Source organism: Sus scrofa, chromosome 13, assembly GCF_054392235.1.
Source record: "Sus scrofa isolate SSC_HxYL_T2T_F1_AM1 chromosome 13, Sscrofa_HxYL_maternal_Yorkshire_Landrace_v2.0, whole genome shotgun sequence".
Taxonomy (NCBI): Eukaryota; Metazoa; Chordata; class Mammalia; order Artiodactyla; family Suidae; genus Sus; species Sus scrofa.
The window spans coordinates 172,909,209-172,921,567 of record NC_139395.1 but is presented as its reverse complement, the minus strand read 5'-3'; the positions used below and the strand labels follow the sequence as shown (position 1 = coordinate 172,921,567).

At 37.0% G+C, this 12,359-nt stretch overlaps 1 protein-coding gene across 50 annotated transcripts in view; it reads right to left on the bottom strand.

Moving 5' to 3' along the window:
• Positions 1-12,359, bottom strand: part of ABI3BP (ABI family member 3 binding protein) — a 277,985-nt gene that overhangs the window by 94,786 nt on the left and 170,840 nt on the right. For 16 of the 50 annotated variants that reach the window (XM_084991540.1, XM_084991544.1, XM_084991549.1 and 13 more), the window contains 11 exons: positions 11,884-11,970; positions 11,406-11,453; positions 10,092-10,166; positions 9,104-9,151; positions 7,546-7,605; positions 6,661-6,756; positions 5,275-5,307; positions 4,385-4,477; positions 3,349-3,408; positions 2,445-2,528; positions 789-836 (listed from right to left, as the gene is read on the bottom strand). The exons of 20 other annotated variants lie outside the window; for them this stretch is intronic. In XM_084991540.1, coding sequence (XP_084847666.1) covers positions 789-836; positions 2,445-2,528; positions 3,349-3,408; positions 4,385-4,477; positions 5,275-5,307; positions 6,661-6,756; positions 7,546-7,605; positions 9,104-9,151; positions 10,092-10,166; positions 11,406-11,453; positions 11,884-11,970 — 732 coding nt within the window. Of the gene's footprint in view, positions 1-788; positions 837-2,444; positions 2,529-3,348; positions 3,409-4,384; positions 4,488-5,274; positions 5,308-6,660; positions 6,757-7,545; positions 7,606-9,103; positions 9,152-10,091; positions 10,167-11,405; positions 11,454-11,883; positions 11,971-12,359 lie in introns of all 50 variants that reach the window. 14 more of the 50 variants (XM_084991542.1, XM_084991545.1, XM_084991547.1 and 11 more) reach the window with 2 other exon arrangements.

The window sequence follows — 12,359 nt, the reverse complement described above, 5'->3', positions numbered from 1 at the left end:
GTTTCAAAAAAATCTTCTTTAAGTTTTCCGAAGCTTGATAGATTTTCTTCAGTTTCAGGAAATGTATCTTTCTAGTGTGAAAAGTTTGCCCCTACTATGCTAGTTATCTTCCTTGGTTATTGAAGATAATTTGAGGACAAAGTTGATATATAAAATTCAAGTTACTAATTTAAAGAGTCAAGACTGATATTTTTATCACATTCTCCTAGAGTCCTCTGACTGCATTAGAAAAGTTTAAGAATCATTTCTAAACTATGGTGGAGAGTAAAAGGGAGTCAGATTTACTTTAAGGATGAGGCTTACTATTTAAACTTATTAGCCTTGATCACATTATGTTAGACAAATCACTAAAAATACATTACCCAAATGTTAACGAACAACAAAAAAGCAGGCAGATGTTTAAAAAGGCAAGTGTACAAAAGATGTATAAATACATTTCCCTGTCACAACCTGGTTAGCATAGATGCGAATCAGGTACTTTCATGAATATATGAAATTTACCATAACAGAGAACTCTGGTTGAGCATAAAGAGGCATAGAAAAAAATTTAAGTAAGTTACAGGGCAGGAAGATATCCCAAATAAGATCTAGGCATGGCTCTCTTTAGAATAAGAAGTAGCTTATTTTATGCATGTTTAACTCACAAGATAAAGAATTTAACTAAATGACAACAGAGTGGAATGAGCAAAAGTCTGACAATGAGCAAAAAACAAAAACAAAAACAAAAACAAAAACAAAAAAAACCACACTTGCTGAAGGTCAGCAAGTGGCATTACCAAATGGTGTACCTGGAGCCTCTTTTATAGGAGTAACTGGTTCAAGGTCTGTAGCAGGAACTGACAAAAAACAATAATAAAATAAACATTTATACAGTGTATGCACTTGGGTACCAGTTCATCACTTAGGAGGGACTGTCTTTGCAGTCTTTTCCTAAGAAGTACCCCTGAAGTTTCTTTCTCTGCTGATCCTAGTCTAAGTAATGTACCAAAACAGACCCTGCTCATCTTGCTAACAGCTCATCTTTGGCAAGAGACCACAAGCTTTGGTCAACTGGGAAACTTAAGAGAGCAAGATAAAGGGCAGCCATTGAGTCTATGGTTCAGGTGGGTATTTATTCCTCCGTTCCATGCCCAGATAATGCCTACCATATATGGATACTGATAATTCTTATATGAAACCCAAACTCCTAAGTCTAACAGTAAAAATTCCTTTTCTACTGGTCCCATGAGCCCAATTAGCTGCAGCAGCTTCAATAAAATGAAGACTTAAAAGTCTTAGAAGACTTACTTCACTTAGAAGACTGACTACCTTCATTGGTCAGGGAAGTCTCTGACCACTTCAGTGGTTTCCACACATGTCCTGCCTTTCTGAGCCTTTCACCCTCCGGTCATCCAAATCTATAGTGATTTCAATGCCCAAGTCCTTCCTAATCTTCTGGTTCTCCCTACTCATTTCTTTAAACCAGGGGCTGACAAACTATGGTCTGTAGGCCAAATCTTGCCAATAGTTTCTTTTATACAGCCCATTTCCATTTTTTTTTTTTTTTTTTTTTTTTTTTTAATGGCTGTACCCATGGAATATGGAAGTTCCTAGGCCAGGGACTGAATCTGAGCTGCAGCTGTGAATTACACTGCAGCTGCGGCAACGCTAGATTTTTAACCCACTGAGACATAGCAGAAAATCCATTTCTGTTTTTAAGTGGTCATACAAAAGGAAGGGGAAGAAAAATATGCACCTGAGACTATTTGGGCCACAAATCTCCAAATATTTACTATCTTGCCCTTTATAGAAAAGATTTGCCAACTCCTGCCCTAGGTCTTTACCATGACTTATACAACTTTTATAGTTACTGAGAAATAATCCATTTGTCCATACATATGTTTGTTCTGTAGCTGGTTCTGTCCACCTCATAATTCAATATTTAAAAGATGAATAAAAAAAAAAAAAAAAAAAGGAGTTCCCGTCATGGCGTAGTGGTTAACGAATCTGACTAGGAACGATGAGGTTGTGGGTTCGATCCCTGCCCTTGCTCAGTGGGTTAATGATCCGGCGTTGCTGTGAGCTGTGGTGTAGATTGCAGACGCGGCTCGGATCCTGTGTTGCTGTGGCTCTGGCGTAGGCTGGCAGCTACAGCTCTGATTAGACCCCTAGCCTGGGAACCTCCATATGCCGAGGAAGTGGCTCACGTAAAGGCAAAAAGACAAATAAATAAATAAATAAAAGATGAATAGAAGTGAATGAGAAGCCAATGAAATAGACATTTAGAGAGCAGAATCTAATTCACAAAGTGGAAGGAATTTGGCCACCACTTAAGACCTCTCCAGCTGTGCTCTGGCTGCCTACTCTGGAGTGAAAGCAGCCACTGATCCTAACTTTTCCCTTCTCTTCTCTGGACCCCACTGTGATGGGCTGCCTGGACTCCTCAACCAGATCTACACATTTACCCGGTTCCGTATGAGGTGCTTCAGGACTTGGTGTGGTTTTAGGTTTGGGACGTGGATGACGAGTTCTTTGAGGCACTTTGGGAGCTAAGGAAGAAAATTTTAGGTTAATAGAGCATTTTTAGTTCCAGAAGCTGTGGACAGAATTATAATTTTGTGAGTTTCAGGAAGTTTTTGAGTTTGAAATATTTGCCCCTGTTTTGATGATTTCCTCTTTATATAATTTATCTTACTTTGAGAAACAAAAATCACACAGAAACATGGAGACCTCACAGGGATTTTAGAGTAAAAAAAAAAGTTTCCAAAACCTACTGCATTATGGTGACAGCAGGGGAGATGTTGGGTAACTCTATATTAATGATGGTGCTTATAACTTCAATTTACTAGCTTTGGGCATATTTCCTATTTCACTCCTTACTGAGAAATAGACCGTATCATTACCTAAAATGGCAAAATAAAAACAATCATGCACACAGTAAAAAGGTAGTTTAGATCTGCACAACAAATATGCCACACCATAATAGCTGTGACAATGTACTCAGTTTAGATCAAGGCCAGACACTCCCTTCCCCATCCCCCACTGGCTGCATTTCAAAATCAGCAACACAAAATTTGATTAGAAGGTTACATAGGAAGGAGTTGCCACAAATTCAAATGTATCACCTTGCAGATATGTACACTAAACTAAATTCATATCTGGCTCTCTTAATAACAAAAATGAGTTGTTTTAATACTCTTCAATATGTTGAAGATATATATTAATAATATATCTTATATGAGAGGTAGCTGAATGACAATAGAGGATGACATAGAGTCTTGTGAAGCAGGAGAAGCTGTGGTTGTGATACTGATGAAAAGAGTCTGAAATGAGCAGAAGCAGAGGCTGATGGACATAATGTGTCATTACCTATTGTGGTCCCTGGAGCCTCCGTCCTAAGAGTAACTGGTTCAGGGGTTGTGGCAGGAACTGCTCAAAGTAATAAAAGAAATCAAAGAGATTTTCTGAATGCATGAAGTGTCAGAAAATTCATCTTATTAGTAAAAATAATGCTTCTGAGACTTCTAAGGAAGAGGGAAGGGGGAGGGAAAGGATGGGTTACACAAAAGGTTTAACACCTAGAGGCAGGAACTATGGAGGTAGGAGGTGGAGGGGAGGGGAGGGGGTGTGGAGTGGGGGGAGGTCACCCTAGGGTTTGTCTACCACACACAGGACAGATAGCCAAAAAAGAAACTGAGATTACATTCGCTAAAACACCACAGCCTTAGTGAAAACATTGCTGTTTAATATAACCTCTTGGAATAACCTCTTGGCTTGTGGTATCATATTAGACTATGATCTTCAGTTCTAAGGACAGAAAAAGTATGGTCATGTGCAGAAGTAAGGATCACTGAAGCCCTCTGGATCTAACTTATGCTCTTGACTAGTCACCCCAGCCCTCTTTAGTTCATCCTATGGGCCCTAGATAAGGAGTGTATCCACACTCCATCCTCTGGGACAACAGCTTCATCCAAAGTGTTTCCTGTTTATCAGTTTCTGTTCTCTCAACCCTCCACTTGTCCAAACGCTATACTTATTTTTTGCCCTAATTATCCTGGCTATTTTCCTGCTCTAAGTATTTACTATACTTCTAGCATATAGCATCTGTATCATTTGAGAAATTATTTTACCTTTGTATAAATATGCTGCCTTACATTATTTTCTACCTGTTTATAGTTTTTGTTTACAATTAAGGTACAAAATGATTGGGAAATAAAACATAATTCCTACTTCTGATGTATCTCACAACTGCTAATATGGTTATGGGGACACAGAAGGGATAAATAAAAAGAGTAGCTTTTCTCTTAAGAGATATACAAGGATGGGCCTATTATGTGCATAGAATTTAGGGTCCCAACTAGGGTAGAATACTTGGATTCCTTAAACCAGAAACCACATTATTTACCCAGTTTGGTCTGAGGTACTTCTGGATGGGGTGTGGTTTTAAGTTTGGGGCGTGGACGACGGGGTCTCTTTGTGGTTGTTGTTGTTGTTGTTGCTGTTGGAGCCGAAGGAAGAAAACTAAGGGTTAATATAGTGCTGATGCCCCCATTAACTCTGAATAGGAAGATATAACAGGGTTCTAAACTTTCTAAAACTTGTCAGTTTCTTTGAGTGGAGATACCTTAGTAATTTTGGTTTGAAATTTTCTCCTTTAATACAGTGATATATTTCTCCTTTTATATTTGAGAATTCCCTTATCAATTGAATTACATTACAATTATGTTTAAGAAATGAATGTGAGGAACTCTCATTTTCTTAAAAGGGTCCCTAGGGACAAATCACACTAAATGGTGAGTATGAGAGAAGTTCAAACAATCCTATTGTATTCACTTACAATTTATAATAGCTAGGCCTGGAAAAATTCGCCATTTGGTAATTTACTAGAGTAATTACACAAAATTAGATGAAGTATCAATATTTTTAAAAATTTAAGTAGAACTTGAAATGTATAAAGATGCTTATAGAGACTTCATTGTATCATAATTGATACTGCATTGGTGGTTTGAAACAAGGGTTATATGGAGAATCACATTGGGACTTCAATGCTAACAAACAGTACTATTTAAAGAGAGACTCAGACTGACATGATGAAAGTACAAGCTGGGAGATGGCACAGACAGCCGTCTTGAAATAAAGTCCATATATATTAATGTTATAAAACCTTTTCTATTTTAAGATGCATACAGCAATAGGATGATAACGAATTATGACATCATCATCTCTATAGCACCACAGATAAGTCTGACAACGAATAAGAAAAAGCACTTGCTGAAGGACATAAAGGGTCATTACCTAAAGATGTCCCAGGAGTAACAGGTTCAAAGTCTGTAGCAAGAAATGATCAAAAGCAATTTAAAAAAAGAAATGTTAACACATAAGAAAAGTCACCACACTTTCTTGAAAATGAACTTTACCAGGACAGCACTGGTTCTACTGCCAGAAAGCAAACTTTTTAAAGTTCTGAGGTGAAGGTACAAAGATATTTGTTCCTATGTAATGGTTATGTCATTATTATCTCCCCATAGTTAGTTCCAAGTATTGCTTTTTTATATTATCTGGTAATATAATAGAAGACTTCGTTTAGAAAAATCTTTAGGCATCTCTTTAACAACGTTATGGTTAACAATTATGAGAAAAGAATGTGAAAGTATAATTTAAAATACTATATGTTGGAAAACAAAGCCCTAGATCATCATAGATGCAAGGGTTGATACATTGAAGTAGATACTGTGATGAATAACCAAAACAGACAATGGTCTTTGTTGTTGAAAGTCTACTTTGGAAAAAGACCAAACAAAGGCATATGGAAGAGCAAATACAGGAGGTCATTCAGTCTGCAAAACTTGTCGGTGCATCTCTCTGTTATCAGGACAAAGACTGATCAGGGAAGAAAGAAGAGTAAGTACACTGTGGCCAAACAGCTCAAATCCAATCATGGACGTCAGGCATCCAAAGTCCTCTCCACAGACCCATCGAAAAGTAGCACTGCTGGCCACAGTTCTGAGTGCCAGCCAAAAGGACATAGCCTTTCTCCCTTCTCACAACTGGGTTCCACTTCTAAGTCCTATCCCTTTGCTGTCATCCACACATACGGCACCTTCCTGCTTCTGTTTATGCAATACCTGTTCATCCTCCATCCTCCTGTTCATAGAACCTATGAACTCTATACACTTCAAGATCCACACTACACTTTTCAGACCACAGATCTTTCACTTCCCTAGGAATTAACTATGTGTCTAACAGGCGGTAAAACTCAATAAATATACTGTTTTTGTCCATATTCCTTTATAACCACTTATGAATACTTTCACATAAGAGCAGCTTCTTTCCTCAAAGAAGCTAAATCATTTGTTATTTCCAAACAATCCCTCACAGATGCTCATGTAGTACTTAATCAAATATGAGACTAATTGAACTAAATAGGTTAAATGCTTAAAAAAGAAAGTTTTTGTTGGGCCAGAATCAAAGAGAGAATGTAAACGAATATTCACAGAAGAAAATAAAATACAAGGTACCAAGAAGATACCAAGCAGCATGAGGAAGCCGCACAAACTGACACAAGCACTCGTAACTTGGGCCTCCACCCTGAAGGCTCACCGGGTTACTAAGTGGAGAGATACACTGCCACCCAGTAGCACATCCAAGAGGGTTCATGGATGCCAGGAACCACTTATTTACCTAATTTGGCCTGAGGAGTCTCGGGGCTCGGCGTGGTTTTAGGTTTGGGACGTGGACGTGGACGACGTGTTCTTGTTCTTTGGGATGTTTTTGGAGCTGAAGAAAGGAAACTGGTTAATGTCTTATGATTGCAGAAAGAAAGGATTATACATGGCTCTAGGTTTTCTAAAATTTTGCCACATTTTCTTGTCTTGAGAAATGTTTCTCTTTGGTTTGGATTTTTTACAATATTTTCTATATGCAAAAGCAGTATGGGAGTGTCTACTAACAGTTCTTTTGAGAAATAACATATAACATTATTTTAATTATCTGAAAACTTTGTTATTATTGCTGCTGTCAGATTTTCAAAGAGGACCCTGAGGGAAGTCAGAAGCACAGCATGTCCATTTCACATTGAAGAGAGACCAGGCTGGCCTGCTTTGCGGAGATTGTATTTAGAAACTAGTTGGCTTAGACATAATAGCCCTTTAAACATTAGCATAAAGACATCTTATTTCTTAAGATCACTGGCTGACAATAAAAATGCCTGGCATATCTTAAAACAACTTTCTATTGATGGCCACAGAATTTTACCTGATGCCTATGGGGCAGATACTCCCTGCAGTACGTGAAATTCAGCAGACCCACAGGCTCTGTAAAGCGTTAATAAAGCTGGATAACAGGAGCAAGAGGATCTCTGCACTAACTTTACACAGGCTTATATTGTAACCCACTAACTTGTAAACATCTTCAATACATTCAAAATGAAAAATAGAGTTGAGTGATGAAAGAGGATGATGAAAGAAAATCTTACAAAAGAGAAAACCCTTTGACCAAGATAGAAATGGAATAGATTGGACAGTAATCAGAAAACACTCTTGCTTAACAAAATAAACAGTCATTTACCTAATGTCGTTGGAAGAGCCTCAGTTCTCAGAGTTACAGGTTCAATGTCTGTGTCAGGAACTGACCAAAAGCAATACAATAATCAATGGAGATTTAAGAAATGTAGGAAAAGGGAGAAAATTACCTTGAAAATGAATCCTTTTAATCCCATAATGTTTAAAAAGCATTTATAAACTCTGGAAAAAGAATATTTATTCTGTAATAACTGGCTGTACTCTGGTACCCATTTATCTTACAAAACAGCCATACCCCTGGCATTTTACACCCCAGTGAGACCAATGAAAAGTGGCCTTTTTGGTGTTTAATTATTTGATTGTAGCTATATTGGAAACTTGGCTCCAAAATAAGTATGTCTCATATGTATTTTAAATAACTGACAAATTATTTTGAAAAGTTATGTTAGTATTTGAAAGACTTTCACTATTTTTTTGAGAAATGGTGGTAGTGGTCAGAATTTTCAAAATGTTCTTAGTCTATTTATTGGAGATCTGTGACAGTTATGCAATTAATGAACTTGTGCCTTTTTCTCCACAATAAATGTGATTTTCTTTCTTACAATTTGTCCTTATTTGTACATTTATTTCAAATGGACACTTAGGAGATAAGTATTCAAGTGAGGAACAGAGATGATTATGAAAAAAATCTGAAAAGTAAAAATTCAACTTTTTGCCTGGATAAACAGGATTTCTATATAGTTCTATAATATTCTGAAATGATTGAGTTATGCATAGATATGAAACTAAGATTTATGACTCCTTGTTTTTAAATTAGTGTCTCTATTTTTCATTAAGTACAGAAGACTGACTACAACATTAAGATATCTTATCACCAGAAACTCTGTAAGCATTTATACAGAGACTGCCTTTTGCTGAATGTCCAAGTTAGCATAGCACAGAGTTAGTTTAAGTCACATTTGAGAACATCTTCTGAACTAATGGAAAACACAGCATCTGGATGAGATGGAATGTGACAGCAACAGGACAAAAGCAATATTCAAAGCTGACTGCCTTCAAACAAAAATGGGGAATCCCTATTTTGTTTGGAATCCCTATTTTGTTTGGGATCGACACCCCTACATGGATTTGTCAACAGAAGGGCCCAGTTGCATTTGAATAGTATGGAATAAAGGAGGAAAGGATTTTTATGAGAAAGAGACAATTAGGTATTTTCTCAAGCCCCAACCAGGTTTTTCATTGCTCCTCTCTTACATCTTAAATTACACACACATCAAAGGAGAGATTTCAAAAATGTTCTCGTTTGAAGGATGGATGGAGGGAGCTCCTGAGACTCCTGCCAATATCAAGTGCTGCAAGCAAGCAGACTACCTCTGAAGGTGATCAAAGGAGGAACAATAGTCAGGAGTTATAAGCTGGGCAGCAGATGTAAGAATGCCCAACGATACTGAAAACGTCCTTGTTGAAAATGATAAACAACTTGGGGGAATAAATGAAAACGTTGATGAATGACCAATGTTTACACAAGAGAATACAGACAGTGATGGAGATGAGAGGGACAAATCTGAGAAACATTGACCAAGAAGGAAGATATCCATCATTACCTATGGTTGTGGAGGGCGCTTCTGGCTCAGATGTAACAGACTCCAAGACTGTGCCATAACAAATAAACAGACATAAGTCATAAAAGTCAAGAAATCTAAACTTTCAGGTACTCACTGATGCTTAATTCACAGGATCCAGAACCTGGCTGATTCTAAGTTGATATAAATTACCTCACAACTTTTTTGTCTGTTTGTTTTCCTTTTTTTGGCCACCCCATGGCATACAGAGCTCCCAGGCCAGAGATCAGATTGAGCCACAGTTGTGACCTACACTACAGCTGCGGCAATACCAGATCTTTAACCCACTGTGCCAGGGCCAGGGGATCAAATCTGCGTCCTGGTGCTACAGAGATACCAAAGATCCCTTTATGCCACAGCAGGAACTCCTAAATCGCATTCTTGATAAGCTTATTTATTATGAGAGATGTTCTCCTAGTAAATTTGAATTTTATACTAATTGGAATTCTAGGAGAAATTTTCAGTTGAAAAACAACTTAATTTTCAGGACTATTACATAATATCTTCTTACTTAGCTGAAAAATCACTTAGTTAATAGGAACTGTTTAAAATACCAGTAAGGTATTTTAGAGAAAACCAATCTCCATGTGCTTATAAAGGAAGAATAGTGTCAGCCTCTCTAATGGTGTCTGCTAAAAACACTTTCAAAAAATGTTCCAGATGCAGAAGAACCAGGCTTCTATTTATTACAAACCTGATTTCAGAAAACAAAGCCTAAAAGTGCTTTAAGAAAAAGGAATCTGTCAGACAATCGGATGTAAAATTTACTCATTTCCCACATATTGATCTGTTCATTTAACACATAAAAAAAACATCAGTGTGGCTACCTTGAGAATATAATGAATAAAATCATATTATTTGGGTTTCTCTGCTTAATATGATATGGCAAATTATAAGCATTTTCAGCAACATCTCCAAAACACTTCAGAACCAAAACTTCTTAAACCAAAGCTCTGGAAATTGTGTTTACCGGATTTAGGTGGTGGCATATCTGGTTTTGCTGTGGTTTGGGGTTTAGGAAGTAATTGCTTTGGTGGTTTTGAATCTGAAGAAGAAAGGTGCTATAATTAGTGTCATATCAGAGCTGTGAATGTCAAGATTAATGTTACTTACACACTGTTTTCCTAGTTACAGATCAAGGTACTGAAAGTAGTGATTACCAGGCTAGATTTGAGGTACATCTGTTGTACGTGTAATTTTAGGTCTTTTGGACGGTTTTGACGCTAAAGAAAAAGGTATTAAAAATTAGCATGGTCATGGCTGAAACTGTCATAATTAAGGAAACATATGCTCAAAGATACTATATAAATTCAGTGAATATACAACATAATTAATTCTTGGGAAAGGTGTGAAATTATTCCATCTCTATTGATATTTCTGAAAAAAAAATCTTTAGGAAATATTCAAAATGTGTCTTTCAGCAAAAGTAAGGAGAACTACAATAACACTTTCTTTCCGTGTAAGTAATTTTTAAAATAAGTATAATAGTTCTATTTCTTAATTGATAGGGTTTTTCAGTATAAAAACAGTAAGGTAAAAAATTTTAAACTTGCCTAGTAGGAAACCAGGAAAATAATCATAAATACTTGAAATTATACATAATGATACATGGTTATTGATTTCTAGAATTTTCTAATGTAAAACAGTGACAGATTTATTGTGAATGCTGAGAAACTACAATGAAATAATTATAATCAAACATAACTGAAAACCATAAAACCAGCTTGAGACTTTTAATGTTCTCAGGTTACTAAGACCATTACTATTTTTATCTTGTACCCTAGACCAAGAACAGTGTGTGTGTCTTTGGTTATCAAAACGTACTCAAAAACATTCTTCGAAGAAACAGAAAAGCTGAAAAGGCCATTCATTATATTTCATGCAGCTTTTTAAAAGGGAGAGGACTTTACAAATTGAACAGGTAGAGCAATGAAATGGAAATCACAGCACTGGAATAAAATGTTGCCATTTGTCAAGTCCAGGGTGAGCACAAAAGCCCCTGAGAAAGAGTAGATGGTTTTCTCAACACAAGGACACCTGTGATGGAAAGACATAGCATTTATGGAAAACCAGGAAGTTGTGTCCAAAATCACAGATCTTCCCTGAATAAGCACACAGAATTCTAGAAGTTTCCTATCTTCAGGCTCTTCAGACCCAGATAGGAAACATGAGGGAAGGCATGAAACAAAACTGTGATGGTGTGCAGAGCAGCAGTCATGCCTGGGTGGAAAGCAGGAAAAGCAAAATGACAACTTGGGAAACAATTGGAGGAGAGCAGAATTACCGACTGTGGGCCCCAAGGGCTCCGGCTGTACCGTAGCAGGTTCCAGAGCTATAGAGGCAAAACCCAAAAATACCGATTATGTCAAGAAGTGGCACCTTGAGGAAGGAAAAATTCTTCAATTTTACTTAAGTGGTACTTTTTTCTGAATGTAATTTTCCTTTTTATTTTTTTCATTTGCCCCTCATCTCCCCATTGTTTTCCCACTCCTCATCTGCCATGAAAATGCATCTCCTCTAAGATTTTCAGGGTGACCTACTTTAATGGCCCACTTAGTGGGCCAGTTTATTGCTGTGTGAACTTAATAGCTATAAATAAAATATTAACATGCACTCCTAAAATGTGAATATAGAAAGTTTAAATAGAAAAATCAACTATACTATTTCCTAAAGCCCAGCTCTTTAGGTAGAAAGTAGCTACTATATCAGAAACTGTATATCCCGTTTTCTAAGTTAATTGGAACCCTGAATATCACATTTACCAGGTTTGGACTTGGGCACATCTGGACTAGGTGTGGTTTTAGGTCGGGGGCGGGGACGGCGACCTGGTCGTTTCGTCTTTGGTGGAGCTAAAGAAAGAAAATCAGCTAGTTAACACACAAATGGTGGCTCTACACACTGACAGACAACCCCGTGTATATCCTGGAAACACACTGAAGCCCTTTGGTTTATTGCAGGTACATATTCTTTTGTTTTGCAATCTTCTATCATTATTTACCCAATTTAAGGAGGTCTTGAATAATGATTATCTTGCCAAATATTTATAAATAACTGTTCAAGAGATCTATTCTTCTATTTTGAGCTGGAAAATTCATAACTTTGTACAGCTTGGAGAAGACAGTCTTGTACAATTTTTGAAAGTATGTATTTAACAGGAACAAGATAAAAGTTACACTTAATAAGGCACTGGAGATAAAGATTAAAATTTGGCCTAAGCTTCAAAAAGAAACATTTTTCA